A 19178-nucleotide genomic window follows, 5' to 3' on the forward strand; every position below is an offset into this window, starting at 1 on the left:
ATTCCCCATAGTATGAGGACCGACATGTGCTGGAAGCTGGCACTGAGGCAGCCTCAAGGGCAACAGGCCAAGGGAGTCTATTGCTGACCTCAACCAACTCGAGCTGGGCCCTACGGCCTGGCCGCTACCCAGGTTCGGGGCTGAGCCTGTGTGAGGACGTCTCCTCTAGCCGCCCTAGTGTATCATGACCACAACCGCTTTCACCTTCTCTTCTGTCCAAACAGGCCAAGTTAATGAACTGACCAAAAACACACAGTAGCAAAGCCAGTGTACAGTCCTCCACAGAACCCACACGGGCAGACAGCAAGTAAAACCAGGAGCAAAGGATCGGCCTCATTTCACTGCTCTTGCTTCTGGTCTTGATTCAGTTCTGAGAGCTCCAAACGTGAGGGACAAGACACACACCTGACAAATACAGGGACTGCTGGGAGCAGGGAGATTCTTCCTAACTGTGAGCAACCACTCTGGGTTAGAGCTGGGGTGGAGAGAAACTGAAGAATCGTCAAAGTTAAATCTCTTTCACTCTGGTTTATGACATATTTGGTTTCCTATAATATAAGTCCATGTCCAACACTGTTAAAACAGGTCTGAGTATGCCTGGCTAGTGTGGCTCAGTGGACTGAGTGCCAGCCTGTGAACCAAAAGGTTGCCAGTTCGATTCCCAGTCAGGGCACATGGCAGGATTGCAGGCCAGGTCCCCAGTTGGGGGCATGCAAAAGGCACCAACCAATAGATCCTCTCACATATCAATGATTTTCTCCCTCTCTTCCCCTCTCTAGAAGCAAATAAATAAAACCTTAAGAAAACAAACAGGTTTTAGTATCATGGAAGATTTGCCCTAGAATAAAACTGAGGAAAGTTCAAATGCAGAAATACACGTTGTCTGACCCTGCTCTACCCAGAGGACCTCTGGGCCACACGCGCCTTGCAGCCTCTACGATTCTTCGCTGGTTCTCGGGGCCCCCGAGACAGGAAGGCCGAACCCCTCCGCAGGTGCCCATGTTGCTCACAGTCAGCCCGGGGACCCGCGAATCCCCTCCCACTTTACCCTCCAGCCAGGCGCACCATTTGACTGGGGGCCTCAACACACATCGCCACGTGCGCACACCATCACTAGCTCCTGGAAGGACAGCTGCCTTGGGCTTGTTTCTGGAATTGGGCTCCTGTTCTTGTCTGGGCTCCTCATCTCCCGAGCTCCCACAGCACCTTTTACTGGGCTCCATGGAGGCAATGGGACTATTCGTTATTGCTGTTTGCCTGTCTTGTCTCCAAGGAGCCTGTGAACTCCTTAAGGGAGGGATGAGTCTCCGCCTTTGAGCCTCTAGCCATCATCCGCAGGAGCTCAGTAAATGTTTTTGACATCCACGAATGAAACCTGCCTTCTGAGATTCACAGGCGTCTGTCCTAGGGATTGAGTGATCGCACTGAGTGAGTCGTTGGGTGATTAGGCTGTTTTAGAACGGGAGCTTCCAGTACAGAAAACAGCAATATAAGAGCCCCTATATTCAGGACCCATCCAAATAAAACCACTGTTAAAGATTTCATCCTCTGTACTTTGCCTCACAATCAGGGAAGGAATAAATTTGCCCTCTACAACTGGGTGATGAAACGACTCCCACACAGACCTGTCTCAAGAGGGAGTAACTGGTAACAGCAACTACATGATCTGAAAAGGTTTTCAGGGGGAGAAATTCTACCTACAGGGTCATTTCATTTAAAAACTTCAAATGCCTTAAATATCCCAATTCCCTTATATTCTACAGGCAGTTTCAGGCTATCTCTACCTTAAATAAATGCATTGCCATTCCACTGTGGGGATTTTAGAATCAATCTCTCTCTTCTCTTTCTTGCTCCCCCCACCCCCACAGCCATTTGGACACGGATTAGATTAAATCGTCTCAGTGTCTCTGACCTATAGCTGCCTTTGTGTCCGTGGCGAGCAAAGGGGGAGTGGACTGGAAGCCTGGAAACCCAGCATGTACTAAGCTGGCCGGCTGCCCTTGGAGAGAGATGATTAAATGCTGAGGTACAGTAATCAGGCTGGGACTGTCCCCGCATCTGCTCGGCCTGTCCCTGATTAGCCCTAATCTAGAAGGCGTATGTTAATCTAAGCTTGTATTCTGGGTCATTTCAATTGCTTAAGCAACAGGAAGCCCTTCACATGCTACTTTAAGGGCTTGAGGTTCTCCTCTTTATTTGTCAGAGAGACCCTGTACACAGTCCCGGTAGGAAGAAGACTCTTTTGCAGTAAGACCCTACATTTGCAGAACACCTTTCAAAGTCTGCAGACGCGCTGCATATCGTCTGGTTGCCACCGAGGCCCGGAGAAGCAGGAGGGCAGGCGCTCTTTCCTTTCATGGATAGCAGGCAAGCTCGTCATCATAAAGGCACATACTCAGAAGTCCCCCAATTTCTAGAACCCGAACCTTCAAAGCTACGAAACCTCACAGTTCATTAAGTAAATCCAATCCCCCTTTTTCCCCTTTAAACTCAAAAGTAACAGAGGCAACCATACAATGATGTTTCTCTCCCTCTCCTTTCCTTCCCTCCCACCTCTAAAGATGAATAAAATCTTTTAAAAAATAACAAGGCAAAAACATAGAGACCGAGAGAGACTGAGTCATTGTTGCTCCTGGGGTCTGTCCACTCACCAGAGTGCCCTGCCATCAGCCAGGGCGGCCGACCAGGGTGGCCAGCAGGGACCTGGGAGGGGGGCACTACCCTGCTGGCTCACTGCTGCCCCTCCTCTCCAGCAGTAAACCAGCATCTCTCGAAGGTTTACAGAACTGGCCAAAGTGGAAAAAGAGGCCAAAGGTGACTCGGGAACTCCAGGTCCCACCCAGGGCAAGGACTTCCTTGTCAAACAGCATCAGGCCAAATTTGCTAGAGAACTGCTGGCTCAGGGACTGAGTTTCCAGTCAAAGACAATGAGGCCTGGCCTGGGCCGGCTCTACTTTTCTGCCAGTTGGGTATCATTCTTGAACCCAAATGGTCAAACGCACTCCTCCCCCTCTTCTCCCACCTCAGTAAGTGGCAAGTACGTCCTTCCAGTTGCTCAGGCCAAAAATGTGGAAGGCAAGTCATCTTTGATGTCACATACAATACACCAGCAAACCCAGTCCATGCTCCCTTCAGATACAGACTCGAGTTCAACCACGTTCCCTGCTGCCGCCCTAGACACACCCCCTCAGCAGCTCCTGCCTGGACTTCTCTCAGCTTCCTCTGCGACCACCCTGCGCCAGCCATTGCTCCACTGCAGTCTAGCAGTCAGAGGGGGCGTCTAAAATTTCCGCACCAGGGGACGGATGTGGGGACACGTTCTGAAAACGCAGACCATCTGCTCATGCTGAGGGGCTTGGCTCTTTTATCTGGGACAGGAGGCCGTGGGTTTTTACGGTGGTCTGTCTCCGAAGGTGGCACCAGGGGAGGCTTTGTGGTACACCGTGGGCACCAAGGAGAGTGACTCAGAGGGTCCACAGCCTTGCACACTGGGGATTTATCATCCATGAGCTGATCTCCTCTATTCCTGACATGTCTAAGGTGATGCGTTTCATCACTTACCTGCTGTATGAGGGAACACACACACACACACACACACACACACACACACACACTGTTGGTGGCTCTCTACTAAGGAAAAAATAAAGTCCAAATAGCTAATAGTTGAGGGATTACGCCAGCCTTTTCCACAAACACCCATACTACCCCTTCATTACAGCCACACTGTCTCCTCGGTGCCCCTTCTCCGCACCACGTGGGTTGCTCCGACGGACTCCTCAGCCTAGACTCGTCTCCTGCCCACCTGAGGTCCTGTTCTAACGTTCTCTACACCTTTCGCCGAGTTACTCGAGGTGGGACAGTCCACTAGGCTCTCTCCTTCCTGTGATCTCACTGCCTCCACCACTCGTCTGGCAACAGCTCTGTGCTAACCTGTTTCCAAGTAGTTACTGTTTTTCTCTGTGTAAATCTGCTAACTTAGACTGTTGGCAAGACAGTGTGTTCGAATACTGAACAACTTGAACATAGCAGATGCTTAATACTTGAGTATACGAACTGATCACATTCTTCACAAATTTTAGAAACTTGATCACATTTCTGACAGCTTTGGCCTCTACAGACAGAAAAGTCTTGAAGCTTTTCACTCGGCTCCCAAATGAAGCGGGATTTCAGCATAATTTTATTTCTTTTAGAAAAATGGCTCTCTTCCCCCTGCCTTTTAAAATTGATTTGAGAGAGAGAAATACCGAGTTGTTGTTGCACTTATAAATTTATGTGTCCTTGGTTGATTTTTGCATGTGCCCTGACTGGGGATCAAACCCGCAACCTTGGCCTGTTGAGATGACGTTCTAACTCACTGAGCTCCACAGCATCCTTAAGGCCGTGCAGCCAAATGCTGTGTGGTTGTCCAGGTGCATTTTATGTGATGGTACAATAGGCGGTTTTATTTCCATTAGAGGCTTCCTGGCTGGAAAGACCTCCGTGGCCCCTGGCTCTGCCCCCTAACGGCTTGTGAGACTCACTCTCCCCGTACGTAAAACAGTAATTACTTATTTCAGAGGTGCTGAGGACTGCATGTGCCGGCTGAGGTAGAGCCTGGCACCCTGCCTGGCATGCAGCAGGCACCCAGAAATGTCGGCTGCTCTTCAAAGATGACTTTGAGTTAAGAGGCCTGACGAATCTGGTTGAGGTCACAGATGCTGGACTAACGTCCTCAGGAAACAGAAAGGAAAGCAGAGACGGCACAGATCCCCCAGCAGCAGCGACTTGCTGCTGCAGGAAGCACATCATTCCCCAAAGGCCTCCAAAGATGTAAAGATTAGAGATAAAAGCCATGAAATCAAGGCAGATGGGCTGGCGGGCAGCTTCCTCTCTGAAGTGCAGAGCTGGTCAGAACTGGCACCGGAACGGCATCACTGCGTGTGAAATAGCTGCCGATTCGGGGCACTGGTAGGTCAATAATCCAGACCAAACCACTAATCGATGTTAAGAATATTAAATATATGATCAGGGACAGTATGACATGATGTCATCACCCTGACAAATTTCAAACCCTGCCAGAAACTAGTAACACAGGCCCGAGCCCGGCAGAGCTGCAGGCGTGGCCGGGGTCACCCGGAACCACAGGCCGCCCTCCCCCCAGCACAGGGCGACAAGACAGAGCAGGACAGACGGCCGCGGAAGAATGGGCCTTTCATCTGCCCTCGCAGTCTGGGAGCCTTTGGGAATTGTTGTTTGCTGTAACTGAATCTTGCAGCCCAAAGGCCTTCCAAGTTGGTCACGGAAATATCTTTAAGTTGGAAGAAAAATATTGATGATTGTGAGAGGAAAAATAGAGAGCTAGACAAGTAAATTATCAACTAAAGGTAGAAGAGAAATAATTCTTAAAACCAAAAGGTTTTAAAATTTACAATGTAATGCCTTCCATGGTTTATGGACATGAAAACTGAATACATCGGCTTATGTGGAGAACCAGAGGACCGTGACTGGGAAGAACGGACTAAGTAAGAAAGAAATGAATGAAGGCATGTATTGTTACTACCGAAGTAACTTCTGGAGTTTTTAAAGCGCCATCAAAGGTACCAACAGGTGTTTTTAGCATGACAGGCAGGAGGGAAGTCTTTTTAAAAATGTCACCTGCAGGTTTGAAAAAACATTTACACCGTAAATGACAGTGAAGGAAAAGCAGTGGTACATGAAAGGACCGGCAAGGTAGGCGCTAGCACAGACATGGAGACCAGGAAAGGAAGCCAGGGAAAGGAGCCAGCCCGGTGCGCGGGCGGCAGGTAAAGAGGCTGAGCGTGACAAACAAGGGCCAGATGGAAAGGGGACAGACACGGGGCAAGAGAAAGAGGTCATGAAGAGAATGTGGACATCAAATGAACAGAGGTCCAGGTAACCCTGTGGGGGTGAGACAAGGGGAGACAGAAAAAGCCTTTCTCTCCTAGTGGTTCTGTCTCTGTTATATTGGCTGCTTCTGGGACATTTAATCTTCCTTTTCCGTGTTTTCTAAGTCCATGGCTTTTGGGTGCATTTAAGGGATTTATGGATTAAAATATGTATTACATCTGGCAAGCACCAAATATTCTCATGAAGCCAAGAGCAGCCTCACAGGTCCCTCAGTGTAACAGGCACGTCTCAGCATCCACAGTTCTCTCCACAAACTGCTACACAATCTCAAGCCGCACTCGGAAAAATACCTTCTGGAATTACTTTCACAGCAGTGCCTCTCTCTGGGTAGGCCCGTGTCCCTATGTCCTTTGCCTGATTTTGCAGACCACCAGGAAACTTCTCTTGCCCCCATCCTATAAGCCAGATGTTCGAAATGAATTCATTCTTATTAATAAATGTATTTCGAAACATCTTTTGGAGATCATTTCATGATTTCCTCTTGAAATTACTGGAGCACCCAGGAACACTAATGAAACTGAGGTTTTGTGCTTCAGTTTTTGTGCTTGAGGTTTTGTTCGGAAGCACCAGGGTTTATTACCCTGCAGACAGGGCTCCCAGCGTGGGGCTGAACCAGCTGACTCCAAGGCCTGTGGATCTGACTGCGAGCACTTTAAACTGAAATGGCAGGAGAGAAAAGCGTTCGCCCAAAGCTTGTGGAACATGTATGGGCTCAGATCAACAGTACAGAGAAGGGCACCGCACAGTAAATTTGCAGAAGAAATCACTGAGGAGAAGGGTGAGACAACACTGAAGTATAAGTGTCCAAAGTCTGTACCAGGGGCAGGTATGGGTGACATGTGAGGCGCCGGTGTTCTTAACCAGAGAGTGGAGCCGAATGATGGAAACCTCAGGAGAAAGTTCTGAAGCCGAGCTGACAGCACAGAAATGAGTACGAGGCCCGATCGGGAATCACCCAGACTTGGGACCTGAGATTCATTTTTCTGGTTTTATATTCAAATTTATTACTGTAGAAAATTTCAGATGGGTACAAAAGGAGCAAGATTAGTACAAGGAATATTTCCCCCACCCCCATGTGCCCAGCATGGAGCCCCTCCCTCTTCCATCTAAACAGGGTTAGACTAAAGCAAAGAAGCTTCCAAAGATGTCCTGGTTTCTCCAACCTTCACACGGCACCATCTGTGGAGTATCATTCGGAAAACAAAAAACACTGAACTGCCTAAGAGCCCACAAGGGCAGAATTAAATTCGCTTTAGGAGACCCTGCAGACTGCTGACTGGATGTGGGACTAAACCTGACAAGTTCTAGGGTTTGATCTTCACAGAGAAAGAACTCTATTTTGAAAAAGCTGCATTTTGATCAAGTATTTATCCTGCTTTTCCATCTGGACTGTATTAGTGCAAGCTGTTTATGTTTTGGTATATGTGTCTCTATATATACATGTATGTGTACCTAATGTTTTTCATATATGTATATACTGTGAAATAATCACCACAATCAAACTAATTAGCATATTCATCACCTCACATAGTCACAATTTCTATTCTTTCTCCTTTGTGTGTGTGGTGAAGACAATTAAGATCTACCCTTTCAGTAAATTTCAAGACAATACAGTACTATTAACTGTAGCCTTCATGCTGTATATTACTAGGTCTCCAGAACTTACTCACCTCACAGAAATGAAACTCATTCAAAGATGTATATGTCACTTAGCCTGCAAGGTGGGGAAGAGATTTAAAGGTGATAAGACTTGAGTAACAAAGCCCCCAGAGGGATGCCGCAGGAACTCAGCTGATAACAAAAAGGACTAGATATGAAGAGGAAAGAACAGTCTCACAATCAGGAAGCAGAATCAACTGGTCAGACTAACAAAATGGAGACTTGAATCCATTCCTCTGGGTCCATGTCATTAACCCCTGCCCCAGCTTGTTTACTGTGCTGTGTACAGTGGCCACTTCTGGGCTGACTGGCCAGCTAGATAACCCTTCCTGGCCTTGGGGACCATGAGGGGAGGGAGACAGAGGAGAGAAACATCGATTGGCTGCCTCTTATATGCACCACCCCACCGGGTACCGAACCTACAACCCAGGCATGTGCCCCAACCTGGAGGCAAACTGGCTATCTTTCACTTTGCAGTATGACGCCCAACCAACTGAGCCACCGTATCAGGGTGGGAAAAGTTCTTTATAAAAGAATTCTAGCTAAAAGAGGCAGAAGGAATACCACTAGAGAAATCACCATTTTGTAACTCTTAGTGAAATAATGGACCTATACAAAACCGTCAGTGGTTACTAAAGCTATTAGGTGACAGGCAGGACGTAGCACCTGGAAGGGCAGCCTCTCGGTTTATCTGCCCTCTGGCTGCTTCCTTCTTTCTCTAAAGACGGCCCCGACGGCACGCTCAGCGCTGCTCACGGTGGGCACCGCCCGCCACACAGAAGCCTGACAACAGCACAGAACTGCGGAAACGCTCCAGGCCAGAGTGTCACCTGCCCGCGGAGGTCGTACAGACCCTGCAGTGAACAGGTCAGTGCACCGAGCGCTACGGGCCTGCGTGTTTGTGAAAGTAGGTCTTACAGTCAGCTCTTATTCAAGCCGAAGGGAGGATGGTTCATTTCTCCCATATCACCTCTCAACAGGAATTTATGAGGTGCTTTTCTTGTAGCAGACTTACTTTCCTGATTACGTCTTCCTTAAGCTAATATGAAAACCCGTTTGTATTCCTTAAGTACTCAGCAGCTGGGTGGGGGTGAAGCAGTTGGTCCAGGCTTTCGCTGGCCCGCTTAGAGAAACTGTCCAAGGATTTAAAATGTGTCACAAGTAATCTGCATGACAGATAGCCTATAAGTGGCAACAAAGAGTTGACTGTATTTCTATTTACAGGACCAACAGGCCATTTCTGTTTCATAGGGCTGCTGTGACTTTACATGATTTAAGATCCTGAGATAAAAGACAGTATCTAAGTATTGCAGTTTGATTCCCAGTCAGGGCACGTGCCTGGGTTGCAGGCCAGTTCCCAGCAGGGGACACTTGAGAGGCAACCATACATTGATATTTCTCTCCCTATCTCCTTCCCTTCCCCTCTAAAAATAAATAAATAAAGTCTTTAAAAAAAAGAGACAGTATCTAAATCTGAGGTAGTGTTACTCCGTACAGGTTCTTTGGAGAAAGACAGGTTCAGGTTCATACAGGTAGTCAAAGCAACCACACAGTAGCTGCTGGGGGGGCAAACAGAGGAAGCCAGACGAAGGTCTCGCCCGTGGTCCCCGAGTTGCCGACAGTGGAAGGTGCGCCACCAGCTCAGTGATCCTCCCCAGGAGTGTCGTCCGTGCTCCGTGCCGTCCACAAAATGAACAATTCACATCTGCACTCTTGGCGCCTATGTGCTCACATGCCCTCTTGTTAGCCAGAAGCACTCTTTAATGAGAAAAGAACTCTTTAGTCAAACAGCAGGGTGGTGGAATCTTAAGGAAGGGGAGGCTGGGGAGCAGGGCAGCAGAAAGCAGACATTCCTAAAATTATACAAGGGGTAGGAAAGGACATGAGATTCTTGAAGGAAAAAAATACATAAAGGTAAAAAGATAAAGATCACAGTCTAATATGGCTGGAAGAGTTGCTCCAAAACCATTCAAGCAAAGTCCCTTTCCTCCTCCAACAAGGCTGAAACGGAAGCTCCAAGGCTTACTTAAGCCCTCAGGCCACTTCAGGAGGTCCAGACCCGCCTCAGAAGCCACCCTGCGCACTAGAACGCACTGTGAAGATGGGCAAGTTCCCCGTGTGCTGGCCAACGTGGTGGCCGCGTGACTGAGGAACTGAATCTGTCGTTTTATTTCATTTTGATTCATTTAAGTTTAAGTAGCTAGAGGACAGCTCTAACCTCCAGAGCTTCCTGGGAGCCAACGCCACGTCATAAATGTGCTTCAGTCGCACATACACTGTAGAACGTGGTAAGAATGGCCTTTGTTTAGATGAAACTCAATCGGAAATCGGACGCTCTGCGTTCACCTAAAATATATTTTCCTGGCATTTCCCTTATTTGTATCACAGGGTTTTTTTTTCTTTGCTGTCCTACCCCATCAATTTATTTTAATACCCTCGTCCCACCCCTTAGGTGGGAAACTTTATCAGCAATGGAGAATAACACAGTAGAGCTATACGTCGTGAAGCTCTGCGCTGTAAGGAGAGGCTGGGCTGGGCCAAGTCAGAACTGCTGGGCGCCTCTGAGAGCCGATCTGATAGCAAGGCCTTTGTAGTCTCGCTCAGAGGAGGGTCTCAGTTTCCACATACAGACCCTTCAGTGACTCTCAGACCCAGTTGCCAGCTTTCCAACAGAAAAGATGTCTTTATCAATTGCACATCGAAAACCCCATTCAGGCTCTGTAAATCTCTAAATTGGGGCCTTTCTAATGATGAAGTTTGGTGTAATTACAAAGTCACAGGCAATTGTGTTGACAAAGCCAAACCAATATGTCTCCTTTGCTGGGCTTCTGCTCTCGGTCTGACCAAGAGGAGGAGAAAAGCGGCTTTGTCAGGAGCAGATGTGCAGTGGGAGGCCCCGGGAAAGCAGATCTGCTGAATGAAGCAGGTGCCACTTTGACATTCACTTTACTGACTCCAACCGCAACCTCCCCTTCATTTGATATCCTGCTCTTGGCAGGAGGACGGAGAGAGAGCATCACACAAAAAGAAAGCATGTTTATCCTGTTCAGATTACTGCTCTGCCAGGCTGCTGCTGCTGCTGCTGGGTTCTGCACACTTGCTCTTTATTAAGCAAATGGTAGATCTGGGAAGTGAATCCCTGTATTTACACAGGTAACCTGAGAGCCAGAGGGCCCCAAACCATCCTGGCTGCGATGTGCAAGCTATTAGAGTTAATAACAGAGCGCTGACATTCCTTCAAAATCCTTGCAGAAACGTAAATAAAAAGAGGAAAGTCCCCTTTACCCAAGACCCTTAAAAACTTCATTCTCAAGAATTTTTCCTGTGATGAAATTCTGGTTCTTGTGCAAGCAGTGATTAATCCCCCTTTTTACATGCTCAATTAAAACCCACTTTTCAATCTATGTTACTGAATAGAAATGACTCCCATTAAACTTGTCCACCTATGGCTCTGAATTTGATATGTTACAAAAAACATCCCTTCACAGAATATTACCTGCAATGAGGCACCAAGATTCTGTACAAGGAGCTGGAATCATCTAAGATCAGAATCTGTCTTTCGAATACAAAGACTCAGAAAGATCTGGGGACCTAAAGGGAAGGAGAATGAGATAACGAAACATGTAACTTGGCCTTGCAGACGCGGGGGATGGAGAAGAGACCATGGTCAATGGTATCCATCTGCCAGATGGCAGGTATGTTTTTGGGAGTCTGCCCAGAATGTCCCTGGCTCTGCAGTTTCCTCAGACTGAGAATATCTGGCACAGTTAGACCAAGGAAGAGAGGAAGAGAGGCCCAGCGCGGCTTGATAACACGTGCTAATTCCCTTCGGACCCCGTGGAGCCAACTCTGGAGGCTTTAACATGGAAAGCAGTATCTGAGGGGCATGGCCACAGTTTAGATGACTCCCAAGAATAGAGACCTGTGTATAGCGGCTGAACATTTCATTGTAAAAGGCCCTCTTTCCCACCCTAGTCTTCAAGTCTTCAAATAGCAGTGCCTAGGTTAGCAATTCCTGGTACACGTGTCATAAATGCCTGAGGCCACCCCAGTCCATACTGGTATAGGGAGGTGACACATTCCCTCCGGATATGCAGACTTGGCAAAGAGAAAGATAAATCTAAACCTATAATGGCACTTTCAGGAGGCCTGCTCCTTTTGAAGGCATCTACAGATCAACATCTTCACAGGAGACAAGGGCACCAAAGAACTGACACCTGGAAGCCCCCCAGCTGCGGGGCTCCGTCTGATGAGTGACAGGAAAGGCTTGGTAATGGGGAGAACCGAGTCTCTGTTTTGTCTGCCTGGCATGCCTGAGGGACAATATGCTTCCATCAGTAACAGAGGCTTTCTGAAGTGGGGTTCTTAGTGTGTGATTCATTACCTGCTCCCTCCAAATGGAGGCTTACTGGACCAGATCTTAAGAATGTGCCCCAGAAGTGCTAAAAGCAACCCCCTGAATATTAAGTCTTTTCCCATTCAGTGTGAGTCTTTAATACTAATAGTAGTAGTTAACAGTTACTGCATACTCACGATGCCCCCAGCACTAAAGAGGACTAAATATTCTCTGCTATTCCTCAGATTAGCAACATTGACATACCTCCCTGGATGGGGACGACTGAGGAGTACAGAGCTGCCACTTCCCTCTTGGAGCTCCTCTGGAAGGCATTTTGGACCCCAAGAGGTCATTATGAAGGACACAGGGAAGGAGGACAAGCTTCAGTGCCATGCAAGGGCTGGATGGGTAACACCATGGGGCAGAGAGCTGTGAACCTCTTTGGGCATTCTAGGACTGAGAGCCCCATTGCCCATCTCCATGTTACCATTTCTTAGAAGCAGCCACGCTTCTCTGTGAGATCTGGAATTAATCTGATAGCAATGGCTGCTTTCAGCCTTGTGATCCACGGAGCTCTGGACGTTTGATCTTTTGGGGGAGCCACTATAAATCTGTTAGAGAGCCAGGCCTGAAGATATGTGTGTCCAGGAAGAGAAATCTGCACTTGTGAAGCATGTAATGTAAGTCTAAATGTGCACATGGCCTGTGTCAGGAATAGAGAGACTGAGAAGTGGGTGTCGGTGTTGCCACTGCCTCCCATCTCAGGCTTTCCTGCCGGGGACTCTGTGGTGCACGGAAATAGGCCAGTTCTTGCTACCCTGCCGCCCAGCTGTTTACTGGCTGTGGATTACTGCAGTCACATGGTCGGGTGATTGTTTTTTTTTTTTTTTGTTTGTTTGTTTTTTTAAGCAAAGCCATGCTGTCCATGAGCTGAGAAGGTCACAGGGTGGCAAGGCTCACGGAGCATCTGTATCGTCTGCCGTTGTGCTAAGGGGGCATGACCTGCCAGAAGACCACAGTACTTCTGCTATGGCCTTTAGTTTAGAGAATTCTGCAACAATGGAAATGTTCTGTATCTATGCATTCTTTTTTTTAAAGTTTTATTTAATAATTTTTAGAGACAGGGAAGGGAGGGACAAAGAGAGGATGGAAACATCAAAGGCTGTCTCTCACATGCTTCCAACTGGGGACCTGGCTGAAACCCAGGCATATGCCATGACCGGGAGTCGAACTAGCAACCTCTCGGTTTGAGGGCTGGTGCTCAATCCACTGAGCCACACCCACCGGGGCAATGTATCCACGTGTTCTTTTACAGTGCCCACTAGCTACCTGTGGCTATATAAATTTAAATGTGAGTAAATTAAAATTAAATTAAAAATTCAGTGCCTTGGGCCATGGTTTACCGAAAACTTGAAATGTAGCTAGTGTAACCTGAATGACTGAATTTTAAGTTTTATTTATTTTTAATTAACCTGCATTTAAATTCAAGTAACCACACAAGGTGAGTAGCTACTATATCGAACAGCACGCCTTTAGACTTTGTGTTTTGATGCTATTCATTTATTTCCCCCTGCTAAGATTTATCATGACATTGACCTCCAGACACAGGGCTCATGAGCCCTGTCCCACTCACTGGGTGAAGGTGAAATAATGCCAAGAGCTTGCCTAGTGGTGGTAGTAAAAAAAAAGAATGGAAAAAGAAAAATATGAAGATCTTATACGCAACACTTACAGTCAAAAGGCAAAAAGAGCAAAATTGAAAGTTATTTTCTTACATTGACATCTAACAGCGTTTCCCAGAATGAAAACTGTTCATCTTAGAGAAGAGTCAGCTGGCTCAGGTGGGGAAAACCCCATCTGCAGAGAAAGCGTGCTTCCCAGAGCGCCCTTGGGGAGCGTCCCGTCCGAGGGGCTGTTCCCCACCGCCACAGTTTCCCAGCACGACCCAGCTTCCCAGTCAGCCCCAGTCGCAGGCCTAGTTCATGTACTTACCCCTCTCCTTTCTGAGCCACAACTCAGAGCTCTCCTCAGCTTATCTGTCTTATGAAGTAATCTTTTCAGGGCTCTGAGTACACTCCCACCTTCTCCATTTAAAAAAGACATATGATTCTAACCGGGAAACTGCTGTAACACAGACAAATCTTCACTTGCCTTTTCTTACAGAACAGGCACTGCCTTAGCAGGGCCTAACACCATCCTAGAGTCTTAGCTTCCCTGAAGGCCTTCCAATTAGTGGAAAAGAAGGCCATTTATTTTACAGAGAGTGGCCTAAAAACCCACAGCTGCCACAGGCACTGCTGCTGGGGAACCTGCAGCCTGCGACTCAATGCTCAAAAAAACCCTGTTGCTCAGGGGCTGCCCACTTCAGGTCCTGCGGCAGTGTGCTCATCACCTCAGGACTAAAGGTACAAATAGCATCATCATAGCATCAAAGAGTACAACATCTTTTAAAGCTATTATTATGCTTTACAATGACTGAAAATGCACTCTTACAATACATCTTTAATACATTTATTTATTTCAACTTTAATTAAAATTACTGAGGCAAAAAGTGATTTAATGCACTTTTTGGAGAAGCTACATTGACATTATTTCCTAAATTAATTTAACATTTCCATCTCCACTCTTTTGGGAACAAGTCCATATACTAATGTGTCCAGAGAATGAAGAACACAGAAAAAGAGAGAATGCGAGATGCATTCTACAGTTTATCAAAATGAAGACTGGCACTTCATCTCTTATTTTTAAAGAAGAGCTGGAAGAGGAGGACATGAAGTCAGTAATAACGGATGATGGCAGTGGTGATAATGAGGAAAAGTGAAGAAAGTCGCCCTTCCCCGATGGCAGTTGAAATACAATGCAGTTGTGAGATGTGAAGAGAGATGATGCCATTAGGAGTGACAAAGGCCACACTAACTACTGCAGATGCCGGCTGGAGGGCAGAGCGGTCCCTGCCCAATGGGCGAGCTATAACCAAATGCAGGAGCCATTAACCAATGTCACCTTCGATCACGGCTCCTTCAATTTCCTTCACTCAGGGCGATGGAAAGGGCTTCTGACCTCATCCCATTTTTACAGCATTCACCTCTGAGCATAAACCCTTTACCTGCACATAAGGTAAGTACTTGGATCTGTCCTAAAGACAGGCAAGCAGGACCTGAGACTGTACTGCCTGCTCTGTACAACCTGAAGTATTTGGGACAATGACAGAGAAGAAATTTATGCTCACAGCTAATAATAATTTAATGTTTACGATGTATCTATGTGACCAGCACTATGCTAAGCACTTTGTAGGAATTATTTTAATGCTCACTATGACCTTATGAGCACAGAACTATCATTATTCTGATTTTATAGTTAAGGCTCACAGAGATTAATTTGCTTGCCCAAGATCAGCTTAGTAGTCATGCAGCTTTTAGAATATCCAGCTAGGAGTTCATTACCACCAAACCAGTAAAATGTGAAACGTTAAAGGATTTAATGCCTTTTTCTTTAAGAAGACGAAGAAGGAAAAGATTAAAAACATGAACAATAAAATGGTAATAAATACATATCTATTAACAAGCGAATCTAAAAATCAAAATAAACAAGTAGAACTGAAACAGATTCACAGATACAGAGAACATTCTGACAATTGATGGGACGGGTGAAAACTGTATAAACGGATTAAGATGTACAAATTGGTAGTTACAGAACACTCATGGTACATGTAAACTATGGCATAGGCAATACAGTCAACAATATCGCAGTAACTATGGATGGTGTCAGATATGAAACTTATCAGGATGATCACTTCGTAAGTTATGTAATGTCTAATCACTGTGGAGTACAAGTGGAACTAATATAATACTGTATATAAGCTGTAATTGAAAAATAAAAAATGATTTAAAAAATACATTAACCAAAATTTTCCCCAAAATTAGTTATAAAATAGTACAGACATGACCCTAACTAGGTTAACAATTTAAAACGCTGTATTTTGAAAGTTCAAAATACTAACATTCTATGTAGCAGGATTTTTATAATCTGGGCCAAACAACCAACCAAACGACGGCCCAGCAAATTCTGTGACTCCTTTTTTCTTGTGACAACCTGAGAAAGTGTCAGCCATTAAAAAAAAATACTACTACTGCCCTGGCTGGTGTGGCTCAGTGGACTGAGTGCCGGCCTATGAACCAAAAGGTCATGGGTTCTATTCCCAGTTGGAGTGCGAGAGGCAGCCAATCAATGTTTCTCTCCCCATCTTTCTCCTCTCTCTCTAAAAAGAAATAAAACCTTCATTATTTTATTTTATTTTTTAAAAGATTTTACTTTTAAATTTATTTTTAGAGAGAGGAGAAGGGAGGGAGAAAGAGAGGGAGAGAAACATCAATGTGTGGTTGCCTCCTGTGAGCCTCATACTGGAGACCTGGCCTGCAACCCAGGCATGTGCCCTGACGGAGAATCAAACCAGTGACCCTTTGGTTTGCAGGCTGGCACTCATTCCACTGAGCCGCACCAGCCAGGGCTAAATGAAATCTTAGCAGCCATGGTAAGAGGCTGGATGGGACAACGGTTCAAGGAGATGATACCATTGATTTTGTTGGTAACTAAGAACTTCAGTTACTGTTTTGTTCTCTCCTATCTAGCTTTAGGAATAAAAGATAGCTGCATGAATTGCAATAAAGTCTCAGAGAGACAAGCACTTCTGAGGTGGCCAAGTGCCACCATAATTCTTAGTTTTCATTATTTTTGCTGGAAAAAGGAAGAGAAAAGATCAGTAGATCTGGTCCCCTGAGGATCGCTACCAGTGGGTGGCGAGGTTGGGTGGAAGGTGGGCATTACTCAAAGAGCTTTTCTCCCCTGTGTGAGCATTGCCAGCTGTGGTCCTGCAGTCCGTCAGCACAAGGGGCTCCATCTAGGCTACGGGGCATGGGAGAGTAAAGGGAACCAATGACAATTTTAAAATGTGTGATTTCTTACATGAAGGTGTGTTAGGGAGGGAAAAGAAAGGAGTAACTGTTAAAAAAAAGAAAAAGAAAAAGAAGTAAAGAAAGGAACTCATCCAGAGATTTTTCCCATCCCAAGGTAATTATATCTTCATTTCAACAAAAAGGAAGAAAGGCACCTATGAAAATCTTTACATTGAACCAACCATGAAGCTCCATCCTGAGAGATCAAAGACTCATTCAACTACAACTCAAAAAGGGAAACCATACATGAAATAAAGTAATGCTGGTGCTTGAGTAACTGCCTTTAGAGTAGAGATGAGGTAGGGCCCAGAAAAAAAGGGGAAGTCTTCAGGGTGTGAGACTGTTGAGTCTGCCTTGGGAACCTGGAATTTGAACTTCTGCTATGCATGGGTCATCCATCTTTAACTTGAGAACTGCTGTCCTACAGGACACTGCTTTCATCTCCTCCCACCGCTCCGGCCCCCTCTCCCTGGGTATTGTACTCCATCAAGCCTCCATCCCCTCTAGTTCTATCCTAGAAGATGCTGAAAAATGCCCGTCTTAAGGCTGAACAATATCCAAATTGCTCTTAGAAGTCATCTGCTAGTAGGATTTTCATTTAAAATCTACTCTGGCAACTGAGATGTATTTTTCCCCCAGTGGTAAATGTTTCCAAAAAGCACCTTCTTCTGGTTCGTTTCTGTTAATAAACTCTTCCCAATAGTGAACTTGGTCCACTGGCAGACTCCTTAAGCTTGTCATCACAGAAGTGACGAATGTTGGTGACAGGACACAACGTGAAAGACTGATGAAAAGAGAGCGCCTGTGTTCCAGTCCCAGAGTAAATGCTGTAGCACTATGGACAGAAATGTTACCGGACAGGAGCATCAGAATTATTTGTATCATATCTAATATAAAAATTATTCTTTGGATACTCAAAGGACAAATGAAATAATTAGTCTTCACTTAAAATTGCTGGAATAAAGCACAACTCAATGGTCTCATCTGATACAGAAAAGCTGCACAGAGAAGGTGAGAATCCCAACTTCAAGTCTGAGTTCAGCACATGTGGGAAGGCCAGTTACAAACTGAGGATTGGCTGCTTTGGGGAACCAGTGGCTTTTGGGACGTAGACCAGAGTTTTACCTTGTCACAAATGTAGCCAACAACACGGAATCAACAAAACTCCTTCACACAACCCAAAGCTGCTGAAGGGGTAGCTTCCAGGGGCCAACAGTAGTGGGTGGGGGTGGTCCAACTTTACTGTATGGCTGACCAGGTCTACTGGGCCAGAGACACAGAGGGTCCTTACTCTTACCTATAAATTCAGCCCCCTGAAAAGGTGCGGTTGGGGAGGAGGCCAGAACTATAAGCAGTCTGTTCTTCTCTCCAAGACAGGTCAAGACCATTAGAAGGGATAACCAAGTTTCCTATGATACCCACACAGAGTAGTAGTTTTTGCAGTGGATAGTAATGGCAATTACACTTTAGAAGAATGTCACACAGGTATCCTATTCTTCATTTAAAGTAGATTGGGCCTCAGATGAGGAACAGAAAAAAGTTAGTAAGAATCTTGCTAAAGAGGGAGGTTTGCCTTCATCCCACCCACAGTTCTTTTCATCCTGAACATACATGGCTATGAGATGCCCTTTATCCTACAGTGCACACTGGCTAAGACCATCTTTCTCTCTATTTGAGTTAGTCCACGGAAGCGCCTAGCCCTGTAGAGAAAGCAGGCTGTAGGTTTTTTGTTTTGTTTTGTTTTTTAAATAAGTGATTCTCAGGAGCCACAATTGCTGTTTACATTTCCTATGTTGTTCTTCTCTCCGGGACAGAAGCACCTGCTTCCTCCCAGTTGCAAAGGAGAACACAACACTGTGTCTGTCTTCAAAGACTTTTCCAACTAAACCTTCCTCAATTCGTGGGGACTGCCCTAAAGAAAGTGCCAGGGACTTTTTTTCAGCCACTAATGCCATTAAGGAACCTTCTGCCTAAATAAATTATGTTATTATCTATCCTCTTTGCAGGACTTTAAACAACAAATCTCCAAAACCAAAGAGTACCTTGTAGAAATGCCTAATCGCTGCGTTGTTCACACACCGGAAACTAATCTAACATTCTGTGTCAGCTGTACCTGAAAAATAGTACCACAGAGTACTTAATCTGACCTACTTAACCTAATTATATGTATAATTTAAAATACAAGTCACATACCGTCGCACACAACAGGGCTGGTGCTCCTTGCCCCAGGCCTCTGAGGCACTTTCCTGGGAGCCTAAGTCTTAGTAACCGGCCCCCAGAGCCTGCTGAAGTGGACCCGAAGAGCTGGGCTGGAGGTGTAAAAC

The 19178-nt window shown here is 46.0% G+C and overlaps 1 protein-coding gene across 5 annotated transcripts in view; it reads right to left on the reverse strand.

Annotated features, from left to right (window-relative positions):
• NRF1 (nuclear respiratory factor 1) overlaps window positions 1-19178 on the reverse strand; it is a 125225-nt gene that overhangs the window by 5415 nt on the left and 100632 nt on the right. Inside the window, exon 11 of one of the 5 annotated variants that reach the window (XM_053657072.1) lies at window positions 11063-11157. The exons of the other annotated variants lie outside the window; for them this stretch is intronic. Within the exon in view, the coding sequence (XP_053513047.1) occupies window positions 11102-11157 (56 nt within the window). The 3' untranslated portion in view covers window positions 11063-11101. The remainder of the gene's footprint in view (window positions 1-11062; window positions 11158-19178) is intronic. 5 annotated transcript variants of the gene reach the window in all.

The sequence above is a fragment of the Artibeus jamaicensis genome, unplaced genomic scaffold (genome assembly GCF_021234435.1).
Source record: "Artibeus jamaicensis isolate MK-2021 breed Jamaican fruit bat unplaced genomic scaffold, CSHL_Jam_final scaffold_3307, whole genome shotgun sequence".
Classification (NCBI taxonomy): Eukaryota; Metazoa; Chordata; class Mammalia; order Chiroptera; family Phyllostomidae; genus Artibeus; species Artibeus jamaicensis.